Below are 20,391 nucleotides of genomic sequence, written 5' to 3' on the forward strand. Positions count from 1 at the left end.
TACATGAATTCAGCAAAGTTGCAGGATACAAAATCAATGTACAGAAATCAGTTGCATTCTTATACACTAACAATGAAGCAACAGAAAGACAAATAAAGAAACTGATCCCATTCACAATTGCACCAAGCATAAAATACCTAGGAATAAATCTAACCAAAGATGTAAAAGATCTGTATGCTGAAAACTATAGAAAGCTTATGAAGGTAACTGAAGAAGAATTAAAGAAATGGAAAGACATTCCCTGCTCATGGATTGGAAGAATAAATATTGTCAAAATGTCAATACTACCCAAAGCTATCTACACATTCAATGCAATCCCAATCACAATTGCACCAGCATTCTTCTCGAAACTAGAACAAGCAATCCTAAAATTCATATGGAACCACAAAAGGCCCCGAATAGCCAAAGTAATTTTGAAGAAGAAGACCAAAGCAGGAGGCATCACAATCCCAGACTTTAGCCTCTACTACAAAGCTGTCATCATCAAGACAGCATGGTATTGGCACAAAAACAGACACATAGTCCAATGGAATAGAATAGAAACCCCAGAACTAGACCCACAAACGTATGGCCAACTAATCTTTGACAAAGCAGGAAAGAACATCCAATGGAAAAAAGACAGTCTCTTTAACAAATGGTGCTGGGAGAACTGGACAGCAACATGCAGAAGGTTGAAACTAGACCACTTTCTCACACCATTCACAAAAATAAACTCAAAATGGATAAAGGACCTGGATGTGAGACAGGAAACCATCAAAACCTTAGAGGAGAAAGCAGGAAAAGACCTCTCTGACCTCAGCCGTAGCAATCTCTTACTCGACACATCCCCATAGGCAAGGGAATTAAAAGCAAAAGTGAATTACTGGGACCTTATGAAGATAAAAAGCTTCTGCACAGCAAAGGAAACAACCAACAAAACTAAAAGGCAACCAACGGAATGGGAAAAGATATTTGCAAATGACATATCGGACAAAGGGCTAGTATCCAAAATCCAGAAAGAGCTCACCAAACTCCACACCCGAAAAACAAATAACCCAGTGAAGAAATGGGCAGAAAACATGAATAGACACTTCTCTAAAGAAGACATCCGGATGGCCAACAGGCACATGAAAAGATGTTCAACGTCGCTCCTTATCAGGGAAATACAAATCAAAACCACACTGAGATACCACCTCACGCCGGTCAGAGTGGCCAAAATGAACAAATCAGGAGACTATAGATGCTGGCGAGGATGTGGAGAAAAGGGAACCCTCTTGCACTGTTGGTGGGAATGCAAATTGGTGCAGCCGCTCTGGAAAGCAGTGTGGAAGTTCCTCAGAAAATTAAAAATAGACCTACCCTATGACCCAGCAATAGCACTGCTAGGAATTTATCCAAGGGATACAGGAATACTGATGCACAGGGGCACTTGTACCCCAATGTTTATAGCAGCACTCTCAACAATAGCCAAATCATGGGAAGAGCCTAAATGTCCATCAACTGATGAATGGATAAAGAAATTGTGGTTTATATACACAATGGAATACTACGTGGCAATGAGAAAGAATGAAATATGGCCTTTTGTAGCAACATGGATGGAACTGGAGAGTGTGATGCTAAGTGAAATAAGCCATACAGAGAAAGACAGATACCATATGGTTTCACTCTTAACGTGGATCCTGAGAAACTTAACAGAAACCCATGGGGGACGGGAAGGAAGAAAAAAAAAAAAAGAGGTTAGAGTGGGAGAGAGCCAAAGCATAAGAGACTGTTAAAAACTGAGAACAAACTGAGGGTTGATGGGGGGTGGGAGGGAGGGGAGGGTAGGTGATGGGTATTGAGGAGGGCACCTTTTGGGATGAGCACTGGGTGTTGTATGGAAACCAATTTGACAATAAATTTCATATATTAAAAAAAAATGTATGCACCTCTATATTTACTGTACCATTATTTACAATTGTTAAGATACAGAAGCAACCCAAGTGTCCATCAATAGAGATGTGGTGTATATATACATACACCCATACATACATACATACATACAGGGGACTATTAACCATAAAAAAGAATTAGAGCTTGCCATTTCTAACAACATGGGCAGACTAAGTGAAATAAGTCAGTCAGAGAAAGACAACTATATGATTTCACTCATGTAGAATTTAAAAAACAAAAGGGGATCAAGAGTACACTTATCTTTTAATTCTTTTTTTTTTTTAACGTTTATTCATCTTTCAGAGACAGAGACAGACAGAGCATGAGTGGGGAAGGGGCAGAGAGAGGGAGACACAGAATCCGAAGCAGGCTCCAGGCTCCGAGCTGTCAGCACAGAGCCCAATGTGGGGCTTGAACCCACGAACAGCAAGATCATGACCTGAGCCAAAGTTGGACGCTCGACTGAGTCACCCAGGTGCCCCACGTGTACACTTATCTTGATAAGCATGGAGTAATCTACAGAACTGTTGAATCATTATGTTGTATACCTGAGACTAGTAACACTGTACAAATAAGGCAAGAATGTCCTCTGTGATAATGTGGATTACACTTTCAGTCCTACGTCACTCCTCAACCTCCAGAGAGAACGGTGAAGGTTTAAGTATATAATAGCAAATAGCTTAGGTAATTATGACTATGTAATGACGCCTCCATAAAAACCGAAAAGAACTTGGTTCAGACAGCTTCTAGATTGGTGAACATGTGGAGATGCAGTAGAGTGGCATGCCTGCAGAGGGCTTACAGAAGCTCTGCACCTTTTCCCCATCCGTTACCCTATTTATCTCTTCATCTTACTCATATTATTTAACAAACCGGTAAACATAAAAGAATTCCCTTGACTTCTGTGAGCCACTCTAGCAAATAAAAAACTTAAGATGGGGGGCACCTGGGTGGCTCTGTGAGTTAAGCGTCCAACTCTTGATTTCAATTCAGGTGATGACCTCACATTTCGGGAGTTCAAGCCCCCACATCAGGCTCTTTGCTGAGAGCATGGAGTCTGCTTGGGATCCTGTCTCTCCCTCTCTGCCCCTCCCCTGCTCTCCCTCACTCAAAATAAATAAAATAAAAAAGCAAAAAAAAAAAAAAAAAAAAATCTAAAACCTAAAAGCTCTGGTGGATGTTGATAGAACCTACCCTGTGACTGGCATCTAAAGTGGGGGAGTGGGTAGAAGGCAGTCTTGCAGGATTTTCACTAATCTGTGGAAATCTGATGCTATCTCCAAATAGATAAGTGTTAGAATGGAACTGAATTCTTTTTTTTTTTTTTTTTAATTTTTTTTTTTTTTCAACGTTTTTTATTTATTTTTGGGACAGAGAGAGACAGAGCATGAACGGGGGAGGGGCAGAGAGAGAGGGAGACACAGAATCGGAAACAGGCTCCAGGCTCCGAGCCATCGGCCCAGAGCCTGACGCGGGGCTCGAACTCACAGACCGCGAGATCGTGACCTGGCTGAAGTCGGAGGCTTAACCGACTGCGCCACCCAGGCGCCCCAGAATGGAACTGAATTCTTAGACACACCACAATGGTGTCCAAGAATTATGTGGGTTGTGTGAGGGATCCCACCCTCTCCCACTTTGGAATTGGGTTGGAAAACCCAAGGCCCCCTAACATCAGGTATAAGGCAAAGATTTACCCCTCAGCACTGCTTATCTTTTTATATCCTCTTAAGAAAAAAAACAAACAAACCTTAGATGTAACTGCCATATAACATTAGTTTCAGATGTCTCACATGATTCTCTGTGTATCATAATGATAAATACAGTCATTCTAGTCAACATCTACTACAACACAGTGATAAAATTTCTACCCTTGTGACTGAGAACTTCTAAGATCTACTCTCTCACCAATTTTCAAATATACCCCCTGGTATTATTAACTATAGTCAATATACTGCCCATTATATCCTGAGGACTATTTTATAACTGGAAATTTATACCTTTTGGCCACCTTCACCCACTTTGCCCAACCCTACCTCCCAGACTCTGGCAATCACCAATTTGTTCTCTGCACCCATAAATTCAGAATTTTCTTTAGATTCCATATAGAAGTGAGATCTAATTAGGGATTTGTTTCTGCCTGACATATTTCACTTTGGCACAATGCCACCATGCTGTTGCAAATCGTAGGATATTTTTAATTTCTATGGCTGAATTATATTCTACCGTAAATATACACACAACATTTACTTCACCCATTCATCCATCAATGGACACTTGTTTCCATGTCTTGGATACTGTAAATAATGCTCAATTAACATGAGGTGTACTTATCTTTTTGAATTAATGCCTTTCTTTCAGATAAATACACAGAAGTAGAAATGTTAGATCATATGGTAGTTGATTTTAATTTCTGGAGGAACCTTCATCATGTCTGTGATAGTGATTACACCAATTTACATTTCCACCAATAGTGCACAAGGGTTTTCTTTTCTCCATACCCTAGCCAACACTTGCTAATTCTTGTCTAGCTATTCTTGAGGTGATAGGTCATTGTCTTCTCTAATAAGTGATGTTGAATACCTGTTCAATGTACCTATTGGCCATTAATGTGTCCTTTTTGCGAAAATGTCCATTCAGATCCTCTGCCAATTTTTTAAACAGTTCTTTTGTTTGCTACAGAGTTGTATGAAAATTTCTTTATACATTTGAGGTTAACCCCTTATAAGGTATATCATTTGCAAATATTTTCTCCTGTTTGGTAGACTGCCTTATCATTTTGTTTTGATGATTTCCTTTGCTATGCAGAAGCTTTTTAATATGATGCAGTCCCACTTGTTTACTATTGTTTTGGCTGCCTTTGCTTTTGGTGTGAAATCCAAAAAATTGCCAAGTCCCCTGTCAAGGATCTTACAGTCTATATTTTCTTCTAGTTTTATGGATTCAGATCTATCGTTCAATTCTTTAATCCATTAACTTGATTTTGTGTATTGTGTAAGATAGTGGCTCATTTTAATTCCTTTACATATGGCTTTCCCGTTTTCCCAACACAATTTATTGAAGAGACTTTACATTCCACACTGCACATTCTTGGCTCCACTGTGGTCCATTAATTGACCATATATGCGTGGGTTTATTTCTGGACTCTTTACAGTGCTCCACTGATTTAACTGCTTTTTACGCCAATATCATAGTGTTTTGATTAGTCTTAGGATTGTAATCTAGTTTGAAATCAAGGAACACAATGCCTCCAGTTTCATTATTCTTTCTCAATATTGCTTTAGCTATTGGGGCTTTTGAGATACCAAACTTTAAGACTGTTATTTCTATGAAAAATACCACTGGAATTTTGGTAGAAACTACACCCAATCTGTAGACTCTTTTGGGGAGTATGGGATTTTTTCTTTCAATGATTATTTATTTTTGAGAAAGAGAAGGGGGAGGGTGGGGAGGCAGACAGAATCCCAAGCAGGCTCCGCGCTGTCAGCACAGAGCCTGACACGGGGCTCAATCTCACAAACTGTGAGATCATGACCTGGGCCAAAATCAAGAGTCAGACACTCAGTTGACTGAGCCACCCAGGCACCCAAAGCAGTATGGGCATTTTAACAACATTAATGCTTTCAACCCAAGGGCACAGGATAGCTTTCCATTTATCTGTGTCTTTTTCAACTTCTTTCATTAATCAATGTCTCATAATTTCAAGTATACAACATTCACCCCCTTGCTCAAATTAATCCCCTGTAGGTATTTTACTTTTTGATGCAGTTGCAAATAGGACTGTTTCCTTAATTTCTCTAATAGTTTGTTATAGAAATGCAACTGATTTTTGTACTGACTTTGTATCACACAGCTCTACTGAATTTTTAAGTTAGTTCTAACAATTTTCTGGTGGAGTCTTTAGGGTTTCTCTAAGTATTATGTTATCTAGAAAAAGGAGGCAGTTTTACACGTTCTCTTTTGATGCGAAAGCCTTTTATTTCTCTTTCTTGACCAACTACACACTGGCTAGAGCTGCCAATGCTATGTTGAACAAAAGTGATAAAGAGTAGGCTTCCTGTCTCTAGTTTGATCTTAGAGGAAAAGCTTTCAGCTTTTCACCATGGAGTATGATGTTCCCTGTAGGCTTGTCATATATGGTCTTTACCATGTTACATTCTCTCTATACCCATTTTGCTGAGTTTTTATCATAAATGCATGCTGAATTTTGTCAAACACTTTTCCTGCATCTGAGATGATATGATTTTTAGCCCTCATTTTGTTAATGTGGAATATCACATTGACTGATATGTGGATGTTGAACCATCCTTATATCCTAGGGATAAACCCCACTTGACCATGGTGTAGGATCTTCTTAATGTATTATTGAATTTGGTTTGCTAATATTTTATTGAGGATTTTACATGCGTGTTCACCAGGGATACTGGCATATTTCTTTTATTATAGTATTCATGTTTGGTTTTGGTGTTAGGGTAATGTTGGCCCCATAAAGTAAATTGGGAATCTTACTGTTTTTTTGAAAGTTTGAGAAGTTTGGTAAAATTTGTACAAGTGAAGTGATCTGATCCTGGACTTTCATTTGTTGGGAGGTTTTGATTACTGAGTCAATCTCCTTACTCATTATTGATCTGTTCAGATTTTCTATTTCTTTATGATTCAGCCTTAGTGGGTTATGTGTTACCACGAATTTATTTCTATAGGTTGTCCAGTTTTTGGCATATAATTGTTCATAGTTGTCCCTTATGATCCTTTGTATTTTTTGGTACCATTTATTTCTGATTTTGAGACTTCTTTTTCTCTTGGTGAGCCCAGCCAAAGGTTAGTCTATTCTGTCTAACTTTAAAAAACAAAACAAAAAAAACCCCAAACAGCTCTTAGTTTCACTTATTTTTTCTATTGTCTTTTTAGTCTCTATTTTTTATTAATCTTTTTAATTTCTACCCTTTTAACTTTGGGCTTAGTTGGTTCTTCTTTACACCACTCTTTCCTAACAGTGCACTAGAAGTTTTAAGTAGTGCAATAAGGCAAGAAAAGGAAATGAAATGTACAGATTGGGAAGGAAGACATAAAAGTATCTTTATTTGAAGATGACACCCTCAATGTGGAAAATCTTACAGAATCAACAATAACAAAAAAATACCTTGTGGAACGAAAAAAGGATTACAGTAAGGTTGTAGAACACACGATTAATATGAAAAAAAAAACTTGATCACTTTCCCATATGCTAGTAATAAAAAAGTGGAATTGAAAATAAAAAACTTTTACCACTCAATAATAAAGCAACAAATAACCCAAGTAAACAATGAGCACAGGATCTGAATAGATGTTTCTTCAAAGATATTAAAGTAGCTAATTATAATTAGCAAAAGATACTAAACATCAAGAGTCATCAAGGAAATCTAAATCAAAGCTGCAATAAGATACTTCACACAGGATAGGATGGCTAGAATCAAAATGTAAGATAAGTGTGTAGGCAAAGATGTAGCAAGATCAGAACCCCATACTTAATTGCTGGTAGGAATATAAAATGGTCCAGCTGGTTTGGAAAATAGTCTGGCAGCTCCTCAAAAAATTGAACAGAGTTATACCATATGACTGAACAATTCCACTCTCAGGTATATACCCAAGGTAACTGAAACCGTAAGTCTGTACAAAAACTGTACATGAATATTTATGGCACCATTATTCATAATAGCCAAAACATGAAAACACAAATGTCCATCAGTGGATAGATGAATGGATAAACAAAATGTGACATATCCACACAATGGAGTATTATTTATCCATAAAAAAAGTATATCCAATTCAATGGAATATTGCTCATTCATAAAAAAGGAATGAGGTACTGATATACGCCACAACGCAGATGAACCTTAAAGGCATGCTAAGTGAAAGCTAATACAAAATACCATAGCATATGCTTCTATTTCTGTAAATGAAAGTCCAAAATAAGGAAATCTACAGAGACAGAAAGTAGACCAGTGGTTGCTTAGTGCTGAGGAGGAAGGGCAGTGCAGTGACAGCTAAAGAATCTGGGTTTTTTCCCTAAGGAGATAAAAAGGTTCTACAATTGATTGTGGTGATGATTTGCACAACTCTGCAAATATACTAAAAACCACAAAATTGTAGGGGTGCCTGGGTGGCTCAGTTGGTTAAGCGTACAACTTCAGCTCTGGTGATGATTTCACGGTTTGTGGTTTCAAACCCTGCATCGGACTCTGTACTGACAGCTCAGAGCCTGGAGCCTGCTTTGGATTCTGTCTCTCCCTCTCTGCCCCTCTCCAGCTCATGCTCTGTCTCTTCTCTCAAAATTAAAAATAAACATTAGAAAAAAATTAAAAAATAAAAACCACCCAATTGTATACTTTAAATGAGTGAGTCATATGCTATGTGACCTATACCTCAAAGAAGTTATTCTTGAAAAAAAGAACATTAACAATTGCTGCAAATACAATCAGTGTCATCCACTGGACAATGCTTAATCATTTAATGCACTGTACCAGAACCAAGTCCAGAATGAAATGCTCTTCCTTGGCTCATCATTTCCATGAATCAATGCTATGACTGGGATGACTGCTAATTCCTGCTTTGAAAAATTTCCAGACCAAAATTATCTCAGCCATAAGTAACAACTTGGAACTTTGACCGCTTCTAAATATTCATGTGTTAAGAGTATACATTGCCACACTAATGTGAAATCTTACATTCCAGTTTGTATTCCGAATGAGTAGTCTTCAATTTTCATAAAAAAGACATTAGATGATTTTAAGATTTATGAACTAATTCATGCCCAACTTTATGATAAATCCAGGTAAGAAATCTTACAGAATACAAAAAAGGATTTGGAGTCCACTGATCACTCAAAATTCCCCAATACCTATATGAAGACTACCAGAAAATTGGTATTTAGATCACTCTGTTGTCCCTTTATGGAAGTGATTTCACTGAGCTGTACTGTAGCATCACATCCTTTGCTAATGCTTAGGTTTACCATGAAACAACTTGACTAAACTAGGAATATACTAATAATATGAACACTAAAGACGTGGTCCACTGTATTATTCACGGTCCCCTTCCAAACCAAATTGCCAAGCATTGCTTTGAGGAATTGGTTACTTGTCCTTATGAACAAAACACCTTAAAAGCTGAAAGCTGACTGTATTTCCCTGTGACCTTTCTGAAGCCCAAAACAAGAGTCCAAGTTTAACATTAAAACACTACAGGACTTACAAATGCCTGCAGTGTTGCAACTTTGATCCACTTTCAGTATTTTATCTGTATTTTTCCTGATTCCATTTTAAAACTATTTTCATTTTCTTGACTGATTATATGCATACTTGCATGCATTTAGTTCTCTGGAAGTGAACCCTGTAGTACATAAACACATATTAATGACCATTCTTTTAATTCTTGAGATAACATAGTATGCAAAATATGCAAATGGTACTGAGCTCTCTAAATTGATCTACAAACTAGAAAATATGTAAACAGAAAGCCTCTCATTTTATCGTTTCACATTAAAAGTAATCTCAAAGCTGGATGTTACAGGGGATGAATCACTAGAATCTACTCGAAATCATTATAGCACTATAGACTAAGTAACTTGTATATAAATTAAAAAAATAAAAATTTTAAAAAATTAAAAAAAAATAAAAATGAAAAAATAAAAGTAATCTCAAAGTAGAAGAGAGAAAGTGTAGTGGGATTATGGTCACTTAAATTGAGTTATAGAAATATACGTAAAACTGAGGCTCCTGGGTAGCTCAGTTGGATAAGTGTTGGACTCAGTTTCAGCTCAGGTCATCATCTCATGGTTTATGGGATCAAGCCCTATGTTCATCTCCTTGCTGACAGCATGAAGCCTGCTTAGGATTCTCTCTCTCCCCCCATCTCTCTTGCCCTGCCCCCCCCCCCCCGATCACATACCTGCTTTCTCTTTCAAAATAAAAATAAAATAAAATAAAAAAAGAAATGTATGTGAAATAATTATTACATATTACAAAATACTACCAAATTCTTATTACAATATGAATTATAGGAATTATATTTTTTCAAAAATATTTAAAATTCTACTTAACTGTTACCAAAGAAATAAGATGATCATTCAAATTGTTAACAAAAACTTCAAGATGAAGTAACAAAAATTTCAGCAAGATTCGTAAGAGAGGAAGCCCAGCTTACAAATGGCTGAAAACCAAAAGATCTTGAGAAAATCAATTGTTTGGAACTTAGAATCTATATTTTCCCAAAGAAACAATGCTATCCCTAAGTCTTAGATTTTTAGGTACACTATCCTAATCATGTGACTGGGGAAACCACTTCTCTTTCCAGATTGCAGATCTTTATGCATGAAATGACACAAGTATCCACCCTACGTAAATAAAGTTAAAAGGAAACATTATTCTATAAAATGTTAAGCACTATATAAGGTGTTTCCCTATCATTTAGTCTGTAATGTAACTGAAATTGATCTATCATGCCTATCTTTTTGAAGCTTCAGCTTTACCAAGTGTCTGAGATAAGGGGAATGGAATGCTAGGTTGCAAACAGGTGTGAGAAAACAGGAGTAATTTTTAAAAATATTCCCTTTGATATTTAAAGGGAATGTAAATGTAAACATTTTGTTGAGTAGTATTAAGATTATATAAAACTAAATATATAATATGTAATTTAAATATTCTGGTAACATATTACACTGTACCTTAAGGGTATTATCTATTTAAACCAAAATAAAGCCAGGAAATAATGAATACAGTAACAATCACAAACATCATCATAAAATGGAAACAATAATCATTATAAAATGGAAACATTTGAACCCTAAGCTCCAGCCACAGTTGTTGTAAGTGCTTTAATGTGTTATTTCTTTCACTTAATCCTAGTAATAACTGTGTGAAAAGCTATTACCACCATTTTACAGAAGAAACCCAGATAAAAAATAATTTACACAAGAACACAGAAATTTCAGTTTCTAAATCAAAGCTAAAGAGCAAAGCAGGCTAGGAGTAGTTGATTTAAGACTGGAAATGTTCCTATAATCCATTAGAAAAAAATGGATGCCACTTAAAGCGATTGAAAAACATTAAGAAAAACTCCAAAGCTGATTTATCTTATTAACAATCAATGAAAGATATAAGTGATTTTTCACGCTTGCATTTGTTGAACTTCCACCATGAAAACTGAGACTTTTAGAGTAATCTAGTAGGACATTAAGAAAAAGAAGAAAAAGCCAGAAGGAATAGTATTGTAAATATGTTTTAAAGTGGTTGTCAATAAATTTTCTAAATGTAGTTAAGACTTTACACTTAATATAATTAGCTATGACAATTATAATGAAAACAAATGTAGCAGCTAACACTTACATAGTGTTTATCATGTGGCAGGCACTATTCTCATTCAGTGTAATAATTCACCTAACACTAATAACCCAACTGACTGATATGGAAAATAAGAAAGAACAATGTAAAGTAACTTGCCTAGGTTGACACAGCTAGCAAATAACAGAACAGGACTCCAATCCAGGCAATACAGTATGGTTTCAGAGTCTTTGTTCCTTACTAACAAGCTATATGAAAAATTGGAAAAAAAACAAATCTGTGCTCTTAATCAGTAACAATCATTTAACCCAGAACTTTTCTATAGAATGAAAATATACAATTCTGCACCTCTGGGCAAGTGTCCTTTTTGTCTAGCAACAGAATAAAAAAATACATTATCAACCAACATTTAAAATGAGACTAAGTTGGGGTGCCTAGGTGGCTCAGTCAGTTGAGTGCCTGACTCTTGATTTTGGCTCGGGTAATGATCTTACAGTTCCTGAGATCAAGACCTGCATCGGGCTATACAATGACAATGTAGAGCCTGCTTGAGATTCTCTCCCTCCCCGGCTCATGGGTGGTGCTAGCTTCCCCCCCCCTTTCTCTCTCAAAATGAAAAAACAAACGTTAAAAGATAAAATAAGGGTGACTGGGTGGCTCAGTTGGTGAAGCATCCAATTTTGGCTCAAGTCATGATCTTGTGGTTCATGGGTTTGGGCCCTGCAACAGGCTCCATGCTGACACTGCAAGAGCCTGCTTGGAATTCTCTCTCTCTGCCCCTCCCTCACTTGTGCTCTCTCAAAAAATAAACTTTAAAAACACAAATAAAATAAGAGTAAGTAAATAGTTCGTAAAAAGTGAGGAAGTATGTAATAGATTAGGCACTTTAAAGAAATATTTTACTTCAGTCTTTCTCGGAATATTTTATAAAATGCTTATTACTATGTAGAAATATTTTAAAATGAGACTCTCTCATATAATACACATCACATGGTATACATATTTTTAAATAACTTAAATGGAAATTCTCACTAAAGGATTTTTAGATTCTAGTTACCCAAACAGACTTTTGCACATCACTTATGATTTCATTAGCTGTTCAGACAATAATGCAATAAATTTAAATTTGAAAGATCAGCCATATAAATTGCATTAAACCTAGAAATCATGGCTTTTGAAATTTATACTGTTTTATACTACAACTACTGTGTTTATATCACTAATAAGCCCTTTCAAAACTCTGCTGTCAATCTAAAGGAAAATTAACTACATAAGAGTAGCTTATGTAGGTTTATGTAGATAATGAATCTGCAAACTCCTAACTAACCATAAAAATAAAACCCTAAAGTTCGTCTAAAAGACAGTCTGTTAACAATCACCTACTAATAAAATCAAAATATTTAAAAGCCATACTGTGAAATAAAAACACTTAACAATCAGGGGTGCCTGGGTGGCTCAGTTGGTTAAGCATCTGACTTTGGCTCAGGTCATGATCACACAGTTTGTGAGTTCAAGCCCGGCGCACAGCTTTGTGCTGGCAGCTGAGTCTCGACCCAGTTTCAGATTCTGTATCTCCCTCTCTGCCCCTCCCCCGCTCACACTCTGTCTCTCTCTCCTGCAAAAATAAACATTAAAAAAAAAAATTCATTATTCCACCACTGCTTTGCATACATGCAGAGAAAAGTCAGATGAATTCATAATATAATGTTAAAGAAAGGATGTAGTTTTTGGTCCTTTGACCAAGTCATCCACATTGACAAGTTAAACTTACACTTAAATGATACTTATGTTTTTAAGTAAACAGGTTTCCAAGTCTTTGAAATACAGTAAAATTATTTTACATAAGAGCATCAAGGCCGCCTTTATTTTTATTGAGGGGGCGGACACAAGGGCAGGCATATGAGAAGGGGAGAGGAGCAGAGGAAGAGAGAATCTTAAGCAGGCTCCTTGCTCAGCACAGGAGCCCAACCCAGGACTCGATCCCACCCATGACCTGGGATCATGACCTGAGCCAAAATCAAGAGTTGGATGCTCAACTGATTGAGCCATCCAGGTGCCCCAAACCACAATGTCTTCTTCATAATTCTGAAGTCCACAAAGCTGGAAAAACACTGAGTTTTTAATACTTGGTGTAAATGGTCATTCACTTTCCTGCAGATATATTAATGGGTTTTATTACAGGATGTCTCAGATCCAGCTGAAGATCTTAAAATTACACTTTTCTAAAATCTAAAAAACATGTGGCCCCAGGAGATTTTGAAAAAGAGACTGTATACATATATTCTAAGTTGTTACCTGATATTCAGAATCCAGTCTAAATGAAGAGTCTCTTGAGTGATAGGTATCATTTAAACTATTTCCTCTGCTTCCAGACATCATCCTAGCACTTAAAGAGCCGGATGGTTGAACAGAAATTCTTCTTGGGATCCTTGAAGGTTTAGACTCCATTCTTAAAGTTTCCTGCAAAATGTAAATTTTGATTAATTGTCTTTGGAAAATCATGGAAATCTTAGGTTCTTTCTTTCTTTCTTGGGGAGGGGTGGGGGGCGGGCAGTGAAGGGCAAAGGGAGTGGGAGAAAGAAAATCCCAAGCAGGCTCGACCCTGAGCCTGATGAGGAGCTTGATCTTACGACCCTGAGATTATGACCTGAGCCAAAATAAAGAGTCAGATGTTTAACTGACTAAGCCACCCAGGCGTAATCATCAACTCAAATCAAGAATTAACCATGCAAATTAACTGTATCAGGCATGGGGAATTATGAGACTATCAAAACTCTTCTTCTACAAGGCAGGAATCTAAAGTCCATCAAAGGCTTCCTATTGCCCATAAAACGAAGCAAGCTGATAAAAGTGAGATGAGAAACTCAGGTTGTTGCCAAAGCTTGGGCTCTTTTCCTTAGTAATTTCTCTCTATAGAATCCTACACAAATTTGTAGGATTTTTCAAAAATGAGAATAACTTCTAAATTTTCTTTACTAAATATTCCTTAACCTACACCAAGAGTCCCAACAGCTATGCATGATCTTTTAACTATGCAGGTATCTCCTACTTTTCAAAAGTCTATGTTATGCTACTTCACCTGTTTTCACTAACCAGAAGAAATCCAAAGAGAATTTTTGCTTTTATAAAAAGAAGGCAATGAGGTACCTGGGTGGCTCAGTTGGATACACATCTGACTCTTGATTTTGGCTCAGGTCATGATTTCAGGGTCCTGAGATCAAACCCTGTATTGTGCTCTGTATTGGGGTGGAGCCTGGGTGGGATTCTCTCCCTCTCCTGTGATGCATGCACACAGGCACACTCTCTCTCAAAAACAAAAAAAGGTGAAAAGTGAAAAAAAAACATTCAGTATTTGTTTTGCAGCAAGCCATTATAGAGGCAATGTGTACTGAGTAGCAAGTGACAACACCAACCTCCTTTCCCAGGAACTACATTCCTGGCCTTGGCATCAAGTTCCCATAACTTTAAACTGTGTCTATGAGTTTCTGTGCTTTACCTCAATGTATTTTATGCAACCATTAACAAGAGGCGGCCTAAGGTGCCAGAAAAGTCTGGCAACAGGAGGTTATTTTTTGGGCTGGGAACATTCAATAGTTTTCTCACATAAACTAATGGTATTTGCTTCTTCTCTTTACACCAATTTCAGCTTACAAACAGTTTCACAGAAATGCTCTACTTTTGGACAGAGGTGGACACCTGTGTCTATATGAACAGAAACATACAACATGTACTCTTCTATGTCTGGTTTTATTTGCTTAATATTGTATTTGTGAGAGTCATTTGTGTCGCTGTATGTAGCTGTTGTAAGTTCACTTTAATTGGATTGTACGGTATTTTACTATATCAATACACGTAATTTATTTTCCTATTCTACTGTGGATGAACACTGAATCGGTTCCAGTTCTAGGCTATTACAAGTAGTACTGCTATAAAGACTTCCAAACATATTTTTTAATATTTATTTTTGAGAGAGAGAGAGAGCGAGAGAGAGAGAGAGAGAGAGAGAGAGAGATACAGTGTGAGCAAGGGAAGGGTAGAGAGGGAGGGAGACATAGAATCTGAAGCAGGCTCCAGGCTCTGGGCAGTCAGTACAGAGCTTGATGTGGGGCTCAAACCCACGAACCATGAGATCATGACCCAAGCCAAAGTTGGATGCTTAACTGACTGAGCCACCCAGGCGCCCCTCACATTATTTTTATAAATTAATAAACTTTAAAAATTTTCTGGGGAAAGGATTTAGAAATCTAAATCCTCATTTAGAAATGAGGCCACTGGATAACTGAGAAACCACCAGTCTTGAGAGGAGAAAGAAGAGAAGGGCAAAAGAAAGTCGCAAATAAAAAAGAAATAATAATCTCAACTTTTCCCTCACTTTCAATGTCAAAAATTCCCTTATTGTTCTGGTAATGGATTGAAATTAAAGCAACTACAAACAGATGCACTTCACTTTCCTGGCATGCTGCTTGTATTTAAAGAATTTGCTTTACCAAAATATTCAAATTTAAACATTTAAAGTAAAAATACCTAATTTATTTTTGGCATGTAACCTTATTAACTTACCTACCTTGGATCAATCACAACTTTCTACCTTAAAAGTTACTACAAAAGAACTATCAACAATAGCCAAAGTATGGAAAGAGCCCAAATATCCATCGATGGATGAATGGATAAAGATGTGCTATATATACATATACAATGGAGTATTACTCGGCAATCAAAAAGAATGAAATCTTGCCATTTGCAACTACATGGATGGAACTGGAGGGTATTATGCTAAGTGAAATTAGAGAAACACAAAAATCATATGACTTCACTCATAGGAGGACTTTAAGAGACCAAACAGATGAACATAGGGAAGGGAAACAATAATATAAAAACAGGGAGGGGGACAAAGCATAAGAGACTCATAAATATGGAGAACAGAGGATTGGGAGGGTGGGTGTAGGAGGGGGGATGGGCTAAATGGGTAAGGGGCACTAAGGAATCTACTCCTGAAATCATTGTTGCACTATATGCTAACTAATTTGGATGTAAATTTTAAAAAAATAAAATTAAGGGGAGCCTGGGTGGCTCAGTCAGTTAAGCGTCCGACTTCGGCTCAGGTCATGAACTCACAGTTTGTGAGTTCAAGCCCCGCATCGGGCTCTGTGCTGACAGCTCGGAGCCTGGAGCCTACTTCGGATTCTGTGTCTCCCTTTCTCTCTGCCCCTCCCCTGCTCATGCTCTGTCTCTCAAAAATAAATAAATGTTAAAAAAAATTTTTTTAAATAAAACAAATTAAATTAAAAAATAAAAATAAAATAAAATAAAAGGTAACAGCACACAGAAAAAAATACTACAAAAGAAATTTCCTTTGCTGATCATATTTACTTTAAAAACATGGTATGAGGCGGTAACAGAAAAGATGAAGAGGAAAAAACAGTAGGAAATATACAACAAACATGAAAACACAAATGCATGATCAATTAAAATCATTCCACTAAGAATATCTAGCTAATGAGAAACCACAGTAAAAATTATACTGAGATATGATTAGATCAAAGAAAGCTTATCAAAAAAGGTCAGTTTTGAACTTTCTGTTAAAACATGACAGGTTATCCTAGGGGCGCCTGGATGGCTCAGTAGGTTAAGCCTGCACTTTGGCTCGTCATGATCTCAAGGTTTGTGAGTTTGAGCGCCACATCAGGCTCTGTGCTGACAGCTCAGAGCCTGGAGCCTGCTTCAGATTCTGTGTCTCCCTCTCTCTTTACCCCTCCCTTGCTCACACATTCTCTCTCTCTTTCAAAAATAAATAACTATTAAAAAAAATGACAGGTTATCCTTATGCATCTATTTGCCCCTCTTTCCAAAACCTTTATAAGACAATAATTGAAACCAAAGGCTTTAACCATGAAAAAAGAACAGCAAGGGGGCCACACAAAGCAAGAGATCTTTTTTTAAATTTTTTTTAATGTTTATTTACTTTTGAGAGACAGAGCGGGGGAGGGGCAGAGAGAGAGAGAGAGAGAGAGACAGACAGACAGACAGACAGACACAGAATCTGAAGCAGGTTCCTGGCTCTGAACTGTCAGCACAGAGTCCAATGTGGGGCTTGAACTCACCAACTGTTAAGATCGTGACCTGAGCCGAAGTTGGAGGCTTAACCAACTGAGCCACCTAGGTGCCCTGAAAGCAATAGATTTCAATGTGTATTTGGAAAATCTAGAGGAGAAGGAGAGGTATAATAATTAAGCAGAGAAGATAAAACTATACCCTAGGCACTTAGAAAGAGATAGAAACTAAAAACAAAACATTTGGCCTTAGCACACTAAAAAGAACCAAGACCTGAAAAGTACCATAAAAAAAGATGCATGGGGTTGAAAGTGAGCTGAATTAAAATCTGTAGCTGGAACGGTAAAACTCCAAATTCTTCCCCTAGCTTCATTCTTCCAAAAGTCAGAATAAGGCTTCTTCAGAATAAGGATTTCACAGGCAATCCACCTCACTTAAGCATACAATCATCTTTACAGGGGTAAATGTAAAAAAAATAAAACAAAATCTATACATGTTCAATACGGAGACCTGAAAACTTTTTCCTGGTCCTATTTCTACAATATTGCCATAAAATTAAGGCATTTTTACTGTTGGATCACCAAACAAAACACCAGAGGAGTAAGATTTCTGGACACTGACATTTGGACTGCCCCCGGTTACAAAGCTAGTTTGCCACATAAACATCCTACTCCACAGCAAAGTCTACTAGTCACCAAGAGTTTCTAATCAGTTTTTTTTTTTTTTTTGGAGTGAGGGAGTGGCAGAGGGAAAGGGACAAAAAGAATCTTAGGCAGACTCCATGCCCAGCGCAGAGCCTAATCTGGACTCTATCTTACAACCCTGAGATCATGACCTGAGCTAAAACAAGAGTTGGATGCTTAACCAATGGAGCTACTCAGGCGTCTCTCTAAACAGTTTTAGTGTTTCCTTCAAACAGTAACAATAAGGATCACTAAGTAAGTGTCCAAAGAAATCCCCCAATTTGAAAGAAAGACCAGAGTAAAAAAAAAAAAAAAAAAAAGGAACTTAAAGAAAATTTAAGGAGATAACTACCCTCCTCAAAGGGATCAAAAGACATCTATTCATTAAATAACAGTCCTTAAGAAAGCAATCAGATGATAATAAAAATCTTGTGTGGCCCATTTAAAATGGGATATGCTTTTTAAAAAATGTGATACATTCATCTAAATTCAATATAACTATTAAGAATAAATTGAGAAATCCTCTTAGAAGTAGAAAATACAACCTTAAATTAAGAGAATTAACCAGGCAAATTACTATCTGACTTTAACCATGGTGAAAAGAGAAAAAAAATTACCAAAGAAATAGGAACCTTTCTATTAATTTAAAGATATAAATCTCCACATTGAAAGGGCTCTAGATTACCCAGCAGGATCAAAGAAAAAAAGACCAACACTAATCACAATTTATCATCTTGAAATTTGAGAACACGAGAAATGAAGGGAAGACCCCCTACTGGCTTCTTAATTACAACTTTAAAAACGCTTAAGACAATTAAGCAATTGCCTGTAGTACTGAGAAAAAGGTTTAGCCTTGAATTCCCATCTAGCAACTAAGTGTAAGGTGGCGAATAGGACACATTTTCAGACATTCAAGATCTTTAAAACAAGATAAAGAAAAAAAAAAAAACAAGAAAAAAAGTCAAAGGAAGCTAAATGAAGAACATATCCTAGAAAAATGAGAGTGTAGGGGCGCCTGCGTGGCTCAGTCGGTTGAGCGTCCGACTTCAGCTCAGGTCACGGTCTCGCGGTTCGTGAGTTCAAGCCCCGCGTCGGGCTCTGGGCTGATGGCTCAGAGCCTGGAGCCTGCTTCCGATTCTGTGTCTCCCTCTCTCTCTGCCCCTCCCCCGTTCATGCTCTGTCTCTCTCTGTCCCAAAATTAAAAATAAACGTTAAAAAAAATTTTTTTTTTTTAAAAAAAGAAAAGAAAAATGAGTGTAAAGAAACAGACATGGAACCCAGGAAACTTAAGTAAAAGAAACTCCAGACACAGAACACAGGAAACAGTTCCAAAGATATATAGGAAGCACAGGGAACAGCTAATCCAGACTGGAGCAGGATCCCAGATAATGAAAGCAAAGTTCTAAGGGGGGTGGAGGAAATCATAAGGAAACTATTTTGGCATGTGTCAGAGACCATTATAAAATTGGGAGGGGCGCCTGGGTGGCTCCGACTCTTGATTTTGGTTCAGATCATCTCATAGCTCCTGAGATGGAGCTGGGTTGACAGCGCTGAGCTTGCTTGGGGATTCTCTCTCCCCCTTTCCCTTTGTCCCCCCACCCCCAAATAAATACATAACTTAAAAAAAAAATTGGGAAAAAAATGCTGAGCACAAAGAACAAATGGCAAATTAGTTTTCTGTTAGGAAAAGTTATTTTTCAAAAAAGGGGGTGTTTGGCAAAGTGAACCTTAAAATTTACATAGTTATAATAATGTAAACATAAACTACTGAATCAATAATTTTGCTACAAACATGCTGTGGAATACAGGTGATTGGAGAAGACAAGGGTGAATAGGAAAAATACATATAATAGTGAAAAAATATTAAATAGTATAAACACATTATTTAGAAATATGAAGATAAATTCTAGAACAGCTAAAAAGTTGAGGGTCAGTGCCTTTGGAAAGAGACTGGGAATGAAGGGTGGGGCAAAAGACTTCTCTCCTTTTAAGTAGGATGACCATATTTCCTGGTTTGCCTGGCATGGCCAGAAAAGTCCTAATTTGTGCTCATTATCCCAAGACAACTATTAATAGTCCTTGGTTTGTCTCTTAAAAGTGGCCTGGTTTGGATGATAAAGCATACAGTCACCTAACAAATCTTTTCTACCTTCAGTTTTTTATAAACCATTTATAATATACTATACAAAAATTTTTTTTATTAAAGAGGATTATGAATTTGACCTTTAAAAAAGGTTTGCACTAGTAGTAAGAATATCACTGGTTAAATACAGACATTCAAAAACCCATAAATGATTTAACAAGTACCAGATTTATCATTTAATTAAGAAGTCTTAAAAATACTAAACAAGGGATATATTTGTGATAAGTATAGAGACACAAATTTTGTTTTAAAAGATACAGGCCTGCAGCCAGTTCTTTAACAATTATGC

The 20,391-nt window shown here is 37.0% G+C and overlaps 1 protein-coding gene across 13 annotated transcripts in view; it reads right to left on the reverse strand.

Annotated features, from left to right (window-relative positions):
* Positions 1-20,391, reverse strand: part of MARCHF7 (membrane associated ring-CH-type finger 7) — a 60,082-nt gene that overhangs the window by 26,353 nt on the left and 13,338 nt on the right. For 12 of the 13 annotated variants that reach the window (XR_013557292.2, XR_013557291.2, XR_013557294.2 and 9 more), the window contains exon 2: positions 13,521-13,685. The exons of the other annotated variant lie outside the window; for it this stretch is intronic. Coding sequence is in view for 8 of the 12 variants with exons in the window: in XM_078451257.2 (XP_078307383.1) it covers positions 13,521-13,673 (153 nt within the window). In the remaining 4 variants the exon portion in view is untranslated. The remainder of the gene's footprint in view (positions 1-13,520; positions 13,686-20,391) is intronic. 13 annotated transcript variants of the gene reach the window in all.

The sequence above is a fragment of the Panthera onca genome, chromosome C1 (assembly GCF_046562875.1).
Source record: "Panthera onca isolate mPanOnc1 chromosome C1, mPanOnc1 haplotype 2, whole genome shotgun sequence".
NCBI classification, from domain to species: domain Eukaryota; kingdom Metazoa; phylum Chordata; class Mammalia; order Carnivora; family Felidae; genus Panthera; species Panthera onca.